The sequence below is a fragment of the Ambystoma mexicanum genome, chromosome 7p (genome assembly GCF_040938575.1).
Source record: "Ambystoma mexicanum isolate Mex_15411 chromosome 7p, UKY_AmexF1_1, whole genome shotgun sequence".
Classification (NCBI taxonomy): domain Eukaryota; kingdom Metazoa; phylum Chordata; class Amphibia; order Caudata; family Ambystomatidae; genus Ambystoma; species Ambystoma mexicanum.
Window position 1 is genome coordinate 905,459,958 of NC_090939.1, and position 17,215 is coordinate 905,477,172.

General features: G+C 41.6%; 2 protein-coding genes across 9 annotated transcripts in view; one reads left to right on the forward strand and one right to left on the reverse strand.

Annotated features, from left to right (window-relative positions):
- The window catches only part of STX19 (syntaxin 19), a 168,600-nt gene extending 154,247 nt beyond the window's left edge, over window positions 1–14,353 (forward strand). For all 5 annotated transcript variants that reach the window (XM_069637192.1, XM_069637191.1, XM_069637190.1 and 2 more), the window contains one exon: window positions 10,637–14,353. In XM_069637192.1, coding sequence (XP_069493293.1) covers window positions 10,702–11,583 — 882 coding nt within the window. In that variant the 5' untranslated portion in view covers window positions 10,637–10,701 and the 3' untranslated portion in view covers window positions 11,584–14,353. The remainder of the gene's footprint in view (window positions 1–10,636) is intronic.
- The window catches only part of ARL13B (ARF like GTPase 13B), a 1,122,894-nt gene that overhangs the window by 749,493 nt on the left and 356,186 nt on the right, over window positions 1–17,215 (reverse strand). The gene's annotated exons all lie outside the window — the stretch shown is intronic.

A 17,215-nucleotide genomic window follows, 5' to 3' on the forward strand; every position in this document is an offset into this window, starting at 1 on the left:
CATATCGACTGGGAAGCAGCGGCACAATTGCAGCCTGGCATCCCCTATAGAGGAGGCTGTGCCATACAGCCCCACCAATCCTCAGCATGATTTTGTACTGTATGTTACGACATAGTTGATGATGATTTTACTTCCTATAATGTGCTGCCTGTGTACTTTTTGGCAGAGTGCTCTGGGGCAGCAGAGTTCTTTGCTTGAATACTTTATTTTATAAAGTTTGTTATCCTTGCAACTCATCTTAGTCTCATTCCCTGACAGGGTGCGTTATCCTTGTTTTTGCATATTGTGAGGACACATGTTGGGTGCCCACCTTCATTGGATACGAAGGTTATGGCAGGTTTTCGACCCTGCAACTTTGCCAAGAGGATATTATCCATCCTAAATTCCCAAACAGCACAGTTCCTTGAAGATCGTAATGTGTTAAGAGGCTTTTTCATTGAGCGGGCATGACCAACCCGGTATGAGTAGGTGAGGCCTTCAACGTCTCACTATCTCAGGGCCCAATTTTGTCTGTAGTCTTTTTAACCATTATATCTCAGATCTAGGCACATTTATTGCATCCGCCTCTTTTGGGCAGCCACTAATGAATTCAGAAAGGGTTTTTGGCTAAGTTACGTCAACGTTATCTTACAGCAGCTGATAAGGAGGTTTCAGAATATACAATATTAAATAGCCTTAGGGCCAAAGACGAATGTTATATGCTTCGGTGGCAACAAAACCAAAACTCCCAACTTGACCTGTACAATGGGTAGGAAAACCCTAGTGGTATAACTTACTGTGAAATATCTGGATACTCACTTATGAGAATCTCAAACAGGTCTGGGTGGGGTGAGTGATTCCAAATTTGAAAAAGGACTACAACTAGGAGCACAGATGAGGTTTATTTACAAAAAATACTGTTGCGTTACCTTAAGCCCTTTGATAGAATTTTAGAATCGGAAGGTAATTCGAGCCCTGTTGTATGGATTAGTACTTTCTTCCTTTTTGAAAATAAATAGATTTTGAAAATTGGAGGTCATCCTGTGGTGGAAAATATTAAATCTCTCTAACTGCGTCCCGTTAGTCATTGTACGATATGAGTTGTGCCTTGTATCCCTGGGGTGGCTTGTGCAATAGAAAATGCTTGTCTGTACAAGAATCTGGTGGATGTAGGTTTCCAGTCGTTTTATCATTTGATGTTTAAACAATTGATGAAATTGGAGGCAGGTGTTTATCCAATTTTAAAAGAAGTTGAATTTTTTATTATCTATTGGTGGATAGTTTAATTCATAATTATGATTCAGCAAATAGTACTTTTTTTAATTCAGACTGGATAGAAACGTGAGAAAAGAAGTGGTTATAATTTGTATAAGGATCTATGTTTGGAGAATAAAAAAAAATACGTTCCCTGATTATCTGAGATGTTGCCCGGATGGGAGAATAATGGAGGACATTTTTGAGGATTTGATTCAATCTAGGGAGATATTTTATATCAGAGGTTTAAGTGTAAATAATGCATGTAGATTTTACATGGGGGGAGATAGAAAAACATAAGCACATATTTATATTTTGTCCTATGCTAATAGATAAGCGTGTGCAATTTATTATGTTCTGATGTATCGTATTTGAATACATTGTCATTTTGGTATCAAATTTTAAGGGGTCAACCACTTACATTGTTAATTAGAGCAGTGACCTTCTTAAAGGAATTAAAATTGATTGATGAATTTTAAAAAGTTTGAAGAAGTAGATTTCATGGCTCCCTTGGGAAGGCATAGTACCAATTATTTTCATTGTTTGTATTTAAAGCTGACCATGTTAATTTTCATATTGAATGTACTTAACGCATTTTCTTTTTTGGTAAACTATGATTATTAAAGTACTTTGTATGTATATGTTTTTTAATAAACCAATACAAATTAAAAAAACATGTTTTAAAAAAATCACAGCGTATATCATAAGATCTCCCGATGTGTATCATTTTCACGCATATTATGCACACCCGATTTATACTTTCCTCTGATGCATTTCGACCAGTTGAAATGCAAGACTATCCTTTCCTATGGATGGATTAACTTGGTATGCATTATTTGTAAGCTTATTAAAGGACTCTACCTTCTCTCATCTGCCGTCATTCTATACTTCACTTGTTCTCTTACTCCAAGGTTCTTTTCCATGCTCCAGTTTTCCTCCTCAGCTGTATCCCACTACCAGTCTTTGAATTTTAGGATCTAATTTCTGGAACTGCCTTCCTTTTCTGTGCGCTCTGACCATCACTTCATTCCCTTCTTAAATCTTACTTACTTTTCCACCTCTTAACTCTGACTACACACAGATTTGGCTTCACTCTTTTGTGTTTCCCTACTGTTGCCTGCTAGTCACATTCAGCGCTTTGGCGAAAATACATTTAATTACAAGTAAATAAAAATTAATAATGAGCTGAGCAAAAAACACCAAGCTATGACACTGTCAAACATCACCCACTGTTAATGTCAAAGAGGGTCTTCAGTAATACCTGAACAACTGCACACTAGGTTTTATACCCCATTGTTCAATAAAAGGTCCTGCATATACTTGGGTAAATAGTTGACCTCCTCCAATAACTATAAGATGAAAGAAGCCAATGTTAAAACCTATTCTCCTACTTGATGTCATTACTAACCACAAAAACAAGAGAACAATCAAAGTTTTTTCCAACCGTTTGGACAGAAAACTGTGGTGAATTGCAAGCACTCCACATTTTGGATTGTGAGAGGGCAATCTGCTAGGGACACTGTAGTTCTGGGTGTTATCCGATGTGCTTCCCAAGGGAATATGGAATGGGATTCCACCTGCTCACCAAACCCAATCAGGCAAAGTTAGTACAAACAGCAAGGAGTTGACGATCTCTGCTTCCAAGAACCCCAAGGAAATAATAGGTATTTCTACACAGAAAATAGAACATAGCTTCCAGGCAATCATGCATACTACCACTTCACTAGCAGATAACCTGGAGCATAATATGCCTGCTTTACTACCTGAAAACAAACCAGGCAATGATATGGTAAACGTACTCGCTGCAGACACCAGAATAATGTTACCAAAGCCAAATGGCAGAGTTAGGAAACACAATCGTAAAGCCCACCCAAGAGAAACAAAGTTGTTTCCGAACTTACAAGAGTTCTGACCATTGCAGTCTGGAAACGCTGAAATCGGTAGCCATGCATCTCCATCCCATACACATGTGACACTGTGAATGCCAACCAAAGAACCAGCAGTATTTCAAAATGGCAGTGATGCTACAAGCCATATTTTTAGTTGCAGAAGGAACAGGTATGGGAAACATTCAGGTCAACCAACATAAGCAAGCTCTGTGCAGAGATTTGAATATCTGTTAGAGCAAGTACAACCAAGGAACAAATCACACTGGTGCCAGCTGCAAGCTTCCAAACTGCCCCTGGAAACATGGGAACTCTGCTACCCCAGGAAAGGTAATCCTACTCCGGTGAGTGCTAAAGCCAATCTCAACCCCAAGAAGCAAGACTGCTGGAAGAGATGGAGTGAGTGGATGGTCCAGAGTCAAGGAGAAGGAAACCCGTAGGGAAGTGTTTACTACACAAAACTGACCCGCTCCAGGGAGTGACAAGCATACAAATATAATATTGTAATTCTCTGATTTTACCACGACTGAGAAACAAAATACAAGACATTTTCTAGAGGGTAATGCAACCTTGTTCCCTGCTTTGCTCTAGAGGCTAGGGATGTGAGTAACCAAGAAGGCATGATGCAAGAACCGGGGGCAGTGTGGGGAGAACCCGCTGGGCCAACACTCCTCACCAGAGAGCTTGGGAGGGACTTGTCACAGGGGCATAACTGCCAGCATGGCCACCTTAAGGATGATGCTTCAACTGATAGTGAGTCCCCCCAGCAGCTCTGCTGGATTTTTGGGGTTTATTTTTTTCTCCTGCTAAGAGCGAGACTCTTTTTACTCCCACTCTTAGACATGATTTGAGGTGTTCCTTTATCTTTCCATGTGTTTTATCGGATATGGGGTCTTTTACTCCATAGGGTCTCATGTGTTTTTAATGTGGGTTACACAGCACCTTCCGTGCCGTAACCCAGGGGTGTCGTAGCGACCCCCCACCATAGACTCCATACCCTGGGACTGACTGCTGTCTCCCAGGGCATGTAAAATCACCATTGGCTTTACTAGTCCCAAATTATGAACAGAAACCAGTACAAACCATCATATTGTGGACGTACTGGTCAGGGCAATTCGATTGCCCGGGGGTCTGTTGTTCGAGGGGGCACGTCACCGTCCCCCCTGATCGAGTTTTGGTTGGTGGCAGTGGATACTACTTTTTATATTCGACCACGAATATATCTCTATGGGATTTTCCCATTGTTCGAGGCTACCAACTTTAATTATTTAATTCTTATACCCTCGAACATACCGCCGGTTTATTTATTTAATATTAATTCACCGGTTGGTATTTTCTGCCAGAACTCGATTCTAAAATGGCGTTTGTGTTCTCTTCTGTGACTCCAACCCAAGTCGAGCCCTTTGTTCCACTTTTTGGCAGGCTTCTCCACAGAAGCCTCCAAAAGTGGTGCCACTCTGTCTGGGTACCGCAGGGGGTGTGGGAGGGGGTTTAGGCACCCTGGACTGAGTTACTTTGGTAACTCAAGTCGCACTCTTGTGCGATTGGCCCAAGTGGTGAGCCGTCCGGCTCACCACTTAGCATGTTTGATTGACAGCTAGGCTGAGCGAATGGGGGTGTGCTGCATAAAAGCAGGGCTTTGGGGACTGGAACTTCAGAAGTCGCCACAGGACCTAAGAATCTGAGGAGGGAGAAGCTGAGCCGATCTGCAACGACGACACCACCGGTGGAGCCCTGCTGAACCATCTCACCACTTTTCCCGACGACAGAGGAGATCTCCAGTCCGGAGAGACTTCTTCCTTTGACTGGTGGGGATAACCAGTTTTGCCTTCTTTTCACCTTCCTGGAACATCTCGTGGCCGCCTTGCCCGTGCCAAGCACCCCGGCAACCGGAATACCACGGCTTACCAATACCGCGAAGAGAAGGGTAGTACCTTTTAACCGAAAGAACTCCGCAGCTGGTTTCTTCCCTAGCAGTGCAACGACCTTCTTCTTTCCTCCACGGCGAGACCCCTTCTTCCTCTGGACGAAACACCGACTTGCACCCGCTGCCAGGAACAACTGCCCCCGCTGGAGCTTCCTTCACACTTAAGGTACTGTGTCCCGCCTGGCTTCCCTTGCGAAAGATCGTTCGGGGTGACAGTAAAGCCTCGACTTTCTAACCTAGGCTGGCCTGGGACAACCTAGCGAACTTTTCCTGACTTTAATTTCATCCTTTTTGTGCGAACTATCTACAAGACTCTTTGGGCATAACCCCACTGTGTGAACGTGGACCCCTTCTGCTTGCTCTATCCAAGAGTGGGCCTTGCAATTGACTTCCTTGCTCTCCAGTAGAACTCTGCCTATCCTGCCTTACTGTGGTTCTTTTAAAAGTATTGAAACTTGTGTGCTTCCATAACTCTGCCTTTTTCCCTCCCTTTTTTTTATAACTTATTAGAGTGCCATCTTATGTTAAGCGCTCGCCTCTGTCTGAAAATAAGTGGTGTTTCTCACTAAGACTTGTCTAATAAGTAATTAGGGTTGTATATATATATATATAATAGTGATTTTGTGCTGAATTTACTTACCTCTTTTGTGCTAGTGTAATTTTCAAGTGTGTCTTTAAATAAATAATTATATACTTTTACACCAAAGCTCTGGTCAGTGTTTGCTTGTGCTACTGTATCTCTGTGCCTATTGTGTATACTCTACATACTGCCTAACTCTTCTTGAGGGAAGTCTGACTGCTCAGCCACAGCTACCAAGTGAATCTGTGTGGTACAGACTGCTACCAAGTGGGTTTACTGCCAAACACCTGTAGTCTTAAATCTTTTGCAGTGGTCCCTAAGGGAACTGCACAGGTTTCTGCCTAACATCAACCTGTACAACCTTAGGGAGATGCAAAAGTAGCATACGCAGAGAAACACACCCTAAAGGACAGATTACCAAAAGAGAAATGTTATAGCAGAAGTTTGCAATCCTCATGCCTGACTGAATAGTAGATATGATATATTTTATTTATATTGCGCTCATACACCGGTGTTTCAGAGTGCGATACCAAGATGCTAAGATTCACAAACCTGAAATCCTTGCTTACACATCTATTACTGCACGAGTACAGGAAAAACAAGAGGCGTATGCTCCAAGCCTGCAAACCACCAGAGAATCATTCAAATTGCATGCATGTCTGAAAAAGCAAGATGTGGAGTGCTTCTAAAAAGGAATAGTCCACAGGGTGGAAACGGGTGGGACTTAGGACATGAACCTCAAAGAAGACCAGTCAGGAGTTAACCCTACCTAGTCACAAACCCAGGGATCCTATATACATACCTCCAACCCATAGACCAAAGAACATCCCCAGGGACAGTTTTGAGAGAGAATGAAAGGCAGAGTGGCGGACTAGTGTGGGAGATCGGAGAGCACAGAGACGAGGCGAATGCGCACGGTAAAGGGGAGGCAAAGATTACACTGGATAAAAAGAGAGATAGAGAAAGACTCAGTAAGTTGGACAATGGAACTCTGAGGCAAGGGAAGGAACAAAAGGCGAGGCAATACAGGACAAAGAAGACCTGAAAGCCTGGGGAAGGGGGGAGGGGGGAGTGAGTCTAGAACCACCCGGAAGAGGAGAGTATCCCACATACGTGGTTGCGAAATGAAAGTAAGAAATGGGGAGAGGAGAAAGGCACTCTGGGAAGGGGAAAGTAAGCAGGGAGGAGGAAGGCGTGAAGAAGCCCTCAAAGAATAAGCCATAAGCAGAGGCTTAAGAAGACTAGAGGGGAGACCCGAGCAGACAGAGGGAAGGTTCTGCACATCCGGTGAACCAGTGGGGGTGTTATGAGATTAATAGGGAAGATCAGGCAAGAGGAGAGAGAATTTCAAGTAACTGGTCTGGTACAGAGAGGCAAGGAGTATTCAGCAAGCTCCTCAGCCAGAGTCACAGGTTCCCACCCCCCGACACCGAGACCCAGCTAATCTGCCAAAGACTGGAAGGAAACCATGAAGATTGTGTTTGGTGACCTTCTACCAGTGGTCGTACCTATTGGAAGTAAATTTGAGGGCGACCACTGGACCAGAAACATACAGGCCCAGTAAAATAGGCTAACTACAGGAATGATTGGATGAAATGTTGAGGGCACTTAAATAATCTCGACTGCAAGTGACTTTTCCCCTGTGGACTTCCGGCAGACTTGTGTTTTTAGACGGTTCATTCCAGAAAGGGACTTGTTTCCAATAAAAGAAGAAGCTATCCCGTTATTTGTCTTAGGTGAACCACTTTCCTTTTGCTGTGAACAAATAAATACCTTTTAGACTGTGACCTTGGTCTATGAGTCACTGGATCCCCACTTGACTGTGAAAGTAATCATTTTTTAAATCTAGTACTTGTTGCTTGTCTTCATACCGAGAAAGTACAAATCCTAGAACCTAAACTATGGGAACTAAAACAGGAAGTATTGGCTGAATATCTCACAGGTGACATGGGAGAAGCTACATTTTGTAATTGTGTCTTTTTTTGCATTATTCTTTCTGGGTTTTAGTCCCTAGATAAAATAGCACCGAAAAGGCACAAACTGAATGGGTTTGCAGTGGATGGTATGAGCTCTGCTTATGATATTCTGCTGAGTCTACTAGCTGCAACATAAAAGATAATAATAAATCCACGCATATGTATACAAGCAGCATATAAACTGCCAGACTCCACCATCTTCATGTTGAGTCAATAAAGTCATGAGGTCTAAGGTAAGTAGCAGATCTGGATCTCACATTTGAAGAATCTGAAGCCAGGAATTAAATGATGGACCGTTTTGTCACCAAACTCCTGGATAGCGTGAATATTAACTAGACTGATTAATCCGCAGGCTTCAAAATCGGCACCTGCAATTTGCCATTGGGGTGTGATAATTCATGTCAGTAAGAAATGATGTGCTGTGTATTCACAGCAGGTGGCCAGTGACCTATATTTGACTAGAAGCTTGCAACTTGATATTTTAACGCAGAATGTACATATGGACTCCCACTCTACATGTTTTGCTCATTACATGTAGTATTTCTTAGCTCATCAAACAAAACACTGTAAAGTATACTTACTAGTTTATTAATATACAACTGTGATAATATCTTTACCCAACAGAACCACTGTGATGGTACGATATCTATGTAATTTGGTGCATAATTGTGCCCCAGGATCAGCAATTCTGGCTGATCTCCATCTAGACCTCATTGATCTTTGGGCTCTGCTGCTAACACTATTTTCTAATGCTATTTTGGAGTCTGGTCAACATCCACCCTGAAGGAAGTTAGCTATTAGTTTCCCAATATTTAAAAAGGGGGATCCTGCAAGTCCGCCGTCGTACAGACCTATTTCACTGCTTGGCCCTTCTTTTAAAATCTTTGGGAAAGGTTTGATGGGTCGTTTTAAAGCCTGGATTTCCGAAATGTCTATCCTTTCAGATATACAGTTTGGGTTTAGACCAGAGGTGGGTACTGCTGACCAGGTGCTGAATTTGTATCTTCTTGCGGCTCATTCTGTTTTTATCAAGGGTGAAGCAATTTATCTTGCGTTGATGGACACGAGTATGGCTTATGATAAAATTAACAGGGCTAAGCTCTGGACTGTATTCTGGTCTATGAATTGTCCACGTGAGATTGTTTGTGCTACGGGCAAATCAGTGGGAATCGAGCTTGTGTGTGATTTGGGGAGGAAGGGCAATGTACTGATTTCTTTGAAGTCAGTTTGGGGCTTTGCCACGGCTTGGCACTGGTTCTTTTTACTTTGTTCATCAATGGTTTGCATGATGCCCTGGTGGACTCCCAGCCTGACTTTCCAAGAGTGGGTGGCAGGGCCTTTCTGATTTTGGCCTATGCCGACGATGCAGTTCTCATTGCCCTAATACACTTAAAAGTTTCAGGTATACTCAGTTTTTATGAACAATCTGGGCCTCAAGATCAACACCTCAAAGGCTGCTCTAATGGCATGCGCTAAAGGTAAAAATGTGGTGAAAATGAATCTGATGTCATGCAATGGGACAGTTATTCCCAGGGTCAAGGAATATGACTATTGGGGCATTCACTTTTCATCCATGGTAACTGGCTCGGCTGGCCTACATCAACAACAAATCAAGATGAGCCAATCTATAGTGGGCCTTTCCCTCATTTTATGGCCATGTGCCAAGGTCAACCTCCTAGTATGATATTAAAGGTTTACGAGACCCAGACCAAGGCAGCATCAATTTATGGGGAGTCACTCTGGGGCTATGTGAATCTGGTGGATTGCAGACCCAGGAAAACCATTTTTTTTAAACCATTACTCGGACTCCCTCGTTCAGCCCCTAATTTTGCTGTCCATAATGATCTGGGAGTGGGTTTCCTCGTGGATGACTTGACTCTTGCCCCGATTTTTTTACTGGCTGCGTTTATTGTCAAATGCTAATGCGGCTCTAACCCATTTAATTATCAAGGCTTTATTGGTCAGGGAAGACTGGCATACAATTCCATGGCTTTCTTGTATAAGTAAATATTCTTCACAGCTGAATGCACTAGCACTTTTTCATGCATGAACGGTATTGCCTATTGCACACATTGTTTCGGTGTCCAGTCATAATTTTGAATAAAAAATTTCGAAAGACAAAAAAGTCGAATCAAAAATGTTGAAAAAAAATGTCAATTTTTTTTTTGATATTTTTTTTTTGGCTCTAGTTTATATAAAAAAAAATAGGTAAACAAAAAAAAAGGGGGATTGGGGGGAACCCCCCCATTTCGAAAAAAACGTCATAAAAAAATAATTCGACTTTTTTTTTCGACTTTTTGACTTTTGAGATTTTTATATTCGAAATTATGTCTATAAACCATTGTTTCTGTAATTAAAGAGAGATGGGAGTGCAAAGAATTGCACATTAATGTTCATGGCCCACACGCTGTCAACATCCGGACAGATTCTATTTTGAGCTATACTTTTAAAAAAAAAAAAATCGGATTGTTGGCTGATCACTGGATCCCGAATCTATTAAGAAATGATACTGTGAGCTGGAAAGGCTATCCTGATACTTTGAGTTGTGCACTGTATGGGGAGGAAGATGAAGATCTCTTGCATCTGGTTATGTTTTGTCCAGCCTATAATCATATTGGACATGCAACTACTTTTCCTTTGCGTAGTCATTTTAGTTTTAAGCAATATCGTCCTACTTTTTTTTTCCCCAGCTGATTCTCCATATATGGCTTGGGCTTAGTTGACCTTTCTGAAATAAACTATGTGTCTGGGAAAAGCAGAGGTCAAACATTGCACCTTGAGTTGATATGTTTAGTTTAAGTTTTTATCTGAGCTCATCTTTGTATGTAACCTATTTTATATACTAAGTGTATTTTAATATTGCAAAGACTTTTTAGAATTATTTGCTGATTTTTATTTTGTGCTTCTTTGATGGATTTTTAAATCCTAATAAACATACTTTGATATGTGACTCTAATCTTACTATAATTAAAAAATGTCCTTGCAGAGTGCACTTAATGGGGAAATAAGTAACCATTTGTTGTCTCTCTCTTAGGATTGTGACACAGTTTTGAAAAGAAAATATACTATTGCATGTAGTCGTCCATCAGAAGTGGAAAAATGAAAGATCGTCTGCAAGAGCTCAAGCTGCGGGCTAAAGAACTGGAGGAATCTAAAAATAACGATGATGAACCCAGTGCAAGCAAAGGGCTTGAAACAGAGTTTCAACAGCAAGCAGTTATTTTTGAAAATGAGCCAGTGGTTGAGAGCTATATGCATGAAATACAGACACTACATGAGGATATAAACAATTTGGAAGAAGAAGTTAAATCATTTGGCCAACAGCAGAAAACTCTGGTGTCGTCCATGAGAAGGTTTAGTGTTATGAAAACAGAGACTGACATAGCCAGAGAAATAAAAATTCATGCTGAAAATATCAACCGACGACTGGATGCTTTATCCAAACAAGCAAAAAAGTGTGAAGGTGAAAATGGGCCATCGTCTGGGGTCACAAGGATACTTCGGTCTCAACATGCTGCCCTGTTCAGACATTTTCAGAAAACCATGTTTCTGCACAATGAAATCATTACAGCCAAGCAAGAAGCTTGCAAGATGTTCATTGTCCGTCAACTTGAGGTCGCTGGAAAGGAAGTATCTGAGGAAGAAGTAGACAGAATGGTCGAACAAGGCAAATGGGATATCTTCAACGAAAACCTGCTCACAGATGTTAAGATCACAAAAACGCAACTCTCTGCGATTGAGCAAAGACACAAGGAACTTATTAACTTGGAAAATCAAATGAAAGATTTACGGGAGCTTTTTCTCCAAATATCCCTATTAGTGGAGGAACAGGGTGAAGTCATCAATAATATCGAATTGGCCACAGCTAACACAGAGAATTACATCCACAAAACCACAGAACAAATTAAGCTGGCAGTAAAATACAAGAAGAAGCATCCTTGCAGAGTTCTATGCTGCTGCTGCTGTCCATGCTATGATTAACAATAACTTTTTTAATGAATAACCAAAAAACAATGTCATGACCATTTGCAAAACCATGTAAAAAGCACGGATACAAGCACACATGCCTTTCAGTTGCAGAGGTCAACATGCGCTAACATTTCCCATACTGTCTTTCTAAACCTACCATTGCATCTAGCTACTAAAATGTATGCTAAAAGTTAAGACGGCCGACTATCGTAGGCAAACACTCTGGTGCAACCTTCAGAAAATGGAGACCGAGTTTGGGTAATGAAAGACTTGGCCCATAAAAATGATACAAATTGAGTCGTGCATGGTGCAAAGTCATTTCAGTAATCTAAAATCAATTATTTATTATTCTCAGACCGGACCTTTTATGGCCCGTCATTTTCCAGTTACCATGCACAACCAGGTAAAAACGTGTGCTACATATACCATAAAATGTCCGGTGCTTTCACACTTATACCCGAGTCATGGTATGGTACATACAGTTGAAATGAACGGGCTACACACTAACAAAGTAGTGTTGAAATCCGATCGAGAAAGATTTCTGATGAGAGGTTATATAGAAAAAACATTAGGAGTCAAGTCATCCACTATACAACAGAAACCAAAAAACTCAAACGAAAGCGTTTATGGCATGGACCATTTTTAACCAATCCAATAATGCATCTGTGCCAGGTAAAATGTCATCAAGATTGGAAAACGATGTCTAGACACAACACCTCTTACAATATTCATTCAAAACTATTTGTAAAACAAAAATATAATGGGACAAATTACGACTAAATTATGCCGCTTACTGTTGTAAATGGCATCCCATTACACTTGCCTCCAGTAAGGGCACATGAAACAGTTTGTGTATTTCAGTAAAGATGAATCGAGTTAGATGGTATCAATATATGCTTGATAACGTGTAGTAAACATCTGCATCAGTAAGTTTGCAGCTATACAGTAAACCCCTTCAAAGAGAGGGAGACTGGGTGATTCTGGAAGGTAAATGATGTGCTCTAACTAGACGCATTGTATCAAAGTCTGAGGAGATCAAAATACAAGTGAGAAAAAAAAGACAACTTTATTCAAACTATGTCTCATTCGTTTGAAAGGGCCAGTCAAAGCAGTGAAGCCCACCTTCCATGCATAACCCCCATTTGTACAGTTAGACAAACTTGTTGTCACACACACATATTGTAGTCTATGAAGATTTGATCCTCAACACCAGAACCTCATGGGAACACAGTCATGTGAATTGTGCGAAATAGAGCACAAATCAATATGAAATGGTACCCCACAATCAGAAATGATAATTTGGACGTGTAATCGACACACCCCATCTCTCTTTCCCCCTCCATCCCTTACCATTTCTGAATACTGCTGTCCTCACTGCCTCTGGCCTTACCTAATTTGTTTCCACACTATCTTTGTGTGCCGGGCTCACTTTATTGTTCAAACTAATATGCTCCTATTGTTTTGGTGAACAGTTTCACCTCACAACATTACAGAAAATAAAACCAAACACTAAATCGCTGCATTAGCTTCACCTTCTTATCATGTTTGCAGGAGTCCTCTGAAAAGCCAATCTCCTGAAAGCTGTTTCAAAATTCAAGCAACACCATTCCAGTTCCTCTCAGGGCAAAGCCTGTGTCTCCATAATATATGATGCACACCAGTAGAGTGAGCCCTTCTAGGCACTCCACTTAACGCACCCCTTACTCCCAAGTTTAAGATGTCAAATGAACAGAGTGGCAGTTTATTTGCAGCCTGATCGGTTAATGACATGGAAAAGGTATTAAAGGGAGACCGACTGGTGGATGCCCCTTTTGCAGAGCAAATCGATTAAATCAGTCCATAGTTTATCATTGGTCATGCCACCTTACGCGATTCTGTTAACTTATTGCATGAAACTTCTGCCAACCACTCAAATTTTAGAAATGAAAGGTTGCTGTGCACATTTTTAATAGAAATGAATTATACCCTATATTCTTTTATTTAATACAAATCTTGTGTTCCCTACTTTTTAAGAAAAGAAAATGTTTTTATGTGTACTTACTTTTACCGTACCGTTTTGGGATTATGTTTTGTATTACAGCCGAGGTAGCAGAACAAAGCAACACACTCAAGTGACGGTGCAGCATGAAGAAAGCATATGCTTGCATATTAGCTAGCCACTGGGAATTAAAACTACGACATTTAAGCAAAAAGTGGCCCTTTTATGATGGTATAAGCCTGCCATTTTCAGCATTGTTACATTTTTCATCAAATAAGCTGTGCTTTCTAAATAGAAGAAAGCCAATTGCATACCCCTCAGTGTCAGTCTACCGTTTTCAAACGCGCAAGTAAATGCCAATGCCAGTTAAAATCTACATTTGCCGGGAATACCCTTGATTGTTGGAAATCCACCTGGACATTATGTTCTTCTGGTTGGAGGTCTCTTTGATGAGTTCAACTGCACTGGACTGTGTGAAAACCAACGGCCCTCCTAAAGTGTCGGTTATCTTGTGATCAAGACATGCTTGTTTGTAACACTTGCAAGAGAGTATGTCACTGGCTTAATTTTAAACAAAAATAAATTAATTCCGAATTTATTGGAAAATATAACAGGAAAATAACAAATGTGCACGAAATAGAAAAGAAACATACATTCCCACTGACTGCAATGCAACCCATATCTCAATACCAATCATGCAAACATCTGAACAACACTAAAGCATTTGCATGCTCAACGCTGATACAGGATTGCACTGCGCTGGACATATAGCTCTAAATATGGAAAACGAAAATTTTGAAAATATTTCACATTTCCTGGTTTTATTTTGTGAATGGTCAAGCAATGAGCTTCCGTGATGTTGGTTATGCGTTCCAAAATGAACACTTAGTCTTGGTCTGAATAACTAGTGTATGTTGTAGCTTTAGCCAAGTGTGCCCATTGCTGTTAAGGTGTGCACAAACCAAAACATAGGGTTTAGGATCACTTTTTATGCAACCCTGATTTGGAATATGAACGGTCAGTCTTCTAGAGGGTACACGGTTGATATGTAATACATCATTTTGTAACAAGTGCATCCTATCTATAGGTGTTGAACTGTTGGTTGCCTTAAGTAAGGATGTTACCATTACTGCATCTAGGCAGGCAGATTCCCTAGTTCACCTGGTGCCAAAAGGTAAATTAGCAAAATCTGTGATGACACCCAGACTATTCAAATTTCTTTTAATGGTGGGCATGTTTTAAGTTCTGTCTTTTGAGACTTTTAGTACTCTAGCAGAGGTCCTGCAACAGTATCTAGAGAAATCAAAGTGCGAATAAGCTGTTCAGTGATGCAATGCAGAGATTATTTTGGCCAAGGAAATTCTACAGTATTCTTCTCTCTCCACCCCACGCTAGAACCTATGCATAAGACACCTAAAACACATAAGAAGCATGAATATTCCTTGAAGGAGTAAAACAGTTGTGGAGTGCATCACGGGGAAGGTTCTGTAAGAGGGTTGTAGAAGGTAAGGCCACTGTGCAAGTTGAAAGGAAGGAGAGTTGGAGAGTTTGGTATTTGTTTGATTCATTAAGAGCTTTCACCAAAGCACTGCATATAATAAATGGTACAAAATGAACCAGGCAGTTTGTGGGTACATGGACAATTGAGGCAGTAAACAAATAAGAAAGCTTTTGAGATGTGAGCAGAAGAAAGAAAGGGTAATGGATGATCAGATCTGAAGGGGTAGGGAGTAGCAATTTTTTAGCACTAAAAGCGGAAAGATTGGAAACTGGATTGAGCGTGTGGTGGTTTGGAGACTACAAGTAGGTACTAAGCTTGGGAGCACAGAGGGCGAGAGGTAACGGAACAAGATTAAAGAAGAAAGATAAGGAGGAAATCGAACATGTAAGCATTTAAAGATAATACAATGAAAATTAAAGAGTAACCTGGATTTAAATGAAATCCAGGAATGGCAGTGGAGTGAAGGGAGCATAGACGTGCAGGGGAAAAGAGTGCGTATAGCAGAGTTGAAGAAACAGCATTGCGCAAGCTGATAGGCAGGTAAACCAATAGGTGCTGAACAGCAGTTCAAGCCAAAGACTAGACTAGAAATATACGAGTTTAGTGTAATGAAAGGGGTGTGCTTTACCTATATTGTATCGTTGATAGATGCAAGAGTGAGCTATACTGGAGATGCGTGTGGAAAAGAGGAAAGCCAAAGAAGAAACCTAGATAGTGTGCTGAAGTCAATAGAGGGATGTCTGTAGGGGGAAATGAAATAAAGGGAGAGCGAAGAACAAATTACTTTCCTCTTGTTAATGTTCTTTCTGATGGATGTTCCTCCCACAGGTTCCTCATCTAGGATATCCCTATCCCAACACAGTTCTTCTCAGGAAACTCTTCCGCCACCAGTGGGATCTGTGTCATCCCTGCCTACACCAGATATGACGTTTGTGCCAGTACATATAGTGACACAGCGTCCTGTTAACTCTATTGCCCCTTTTCCATAGCACTCTGAAGCTTAGGTACTGTAGAACCGATGGTGTACCAGCTATCCGCCACAAGAGGCGGGTAGAGGATGATGAGTAACCTGTGGGAGAAGCAGCCATCAGAAAGAACATTATAGAACGGTAAGTCATTTGTTCTTCTAATGGATTCTTTCCTCTCATGGATTCCTCATCTACGATAGACCACCCAAAGCAGTACATAAATCTGGAGGATGGAGGAAGCAAGGACACCACCTTAAACCGCGGGCCGGAAGCTTAGCTCAGCGGTAACGCGCTTGTCTTGGAAGCAAGACAGCACAGAGAAACACAGGTTTGAATCCCAGTCCCGCGCTTAGAGACTGGTCTCCAGTATTAAGTGTGTAATAAAAGATTAATTAAACCTGAGGACTTCCCTACCAAAACATGCATCCAAGCCCACAAGGGAATCCAAGCAGTAATGCTTCGTAAACATGTGCAAAGAAGCCCATGTTGCAGGCTCAAAGATGCCCAGGACAGGGACATTCTTCTGCAAGGCAGAGGTGGCAGCCACTTCTCTGGTAGATTGACCTCGGAGACCCTTCGGCACATAATTTACAGCCAGACAAAAGCATTCCGAGATGCAGAAAATGATCCACCTTGACAGGGTCTGCTTGGTGACAGCCCTACCAGCACGAGTCCTAGCATAACCCACGAAAAGCTGGTCATCTCTCCTAGCCTCCGTCGCTCGAGAGACTTAGAACTTAAGGGCCTGCATCAGGTCCAGCCAATGGAATCGTTCCTCTGCCTTGGAAGGGTGAGGTGAAGGAAACAACCCAGGAAGATGGATTTTCTGAGAGAGATGGAAATCTGAACACTTTCAACAGAAAGGAGGAACGATTAGCAGAAAATGCATTACAGGATAGAGGATCCAGATCCCGCTCTGGGCACCAAATGGAAAAAGAATTTCATCTGCAGGCAAGAATGGATTTCAGAGCATGCCTCCTATCTGAAAGGAGCACACCGAGGACGTCGTCCGACAAGTCACACTCCTTGTATCCCAGCCTCTGAATTAGACAAGCATGAAGGTTCAGGCCGCTGAGGTTCGGATGGACGGCCCGCCCCCCTAATAAGGAGAGCAAGTCAACTCTCCTCAGAAGGCACCAGGGAGGCCAGGTGGATATGTCAAGCAACTCAGGATACCATGTTCTCTGGGCCCAGCCC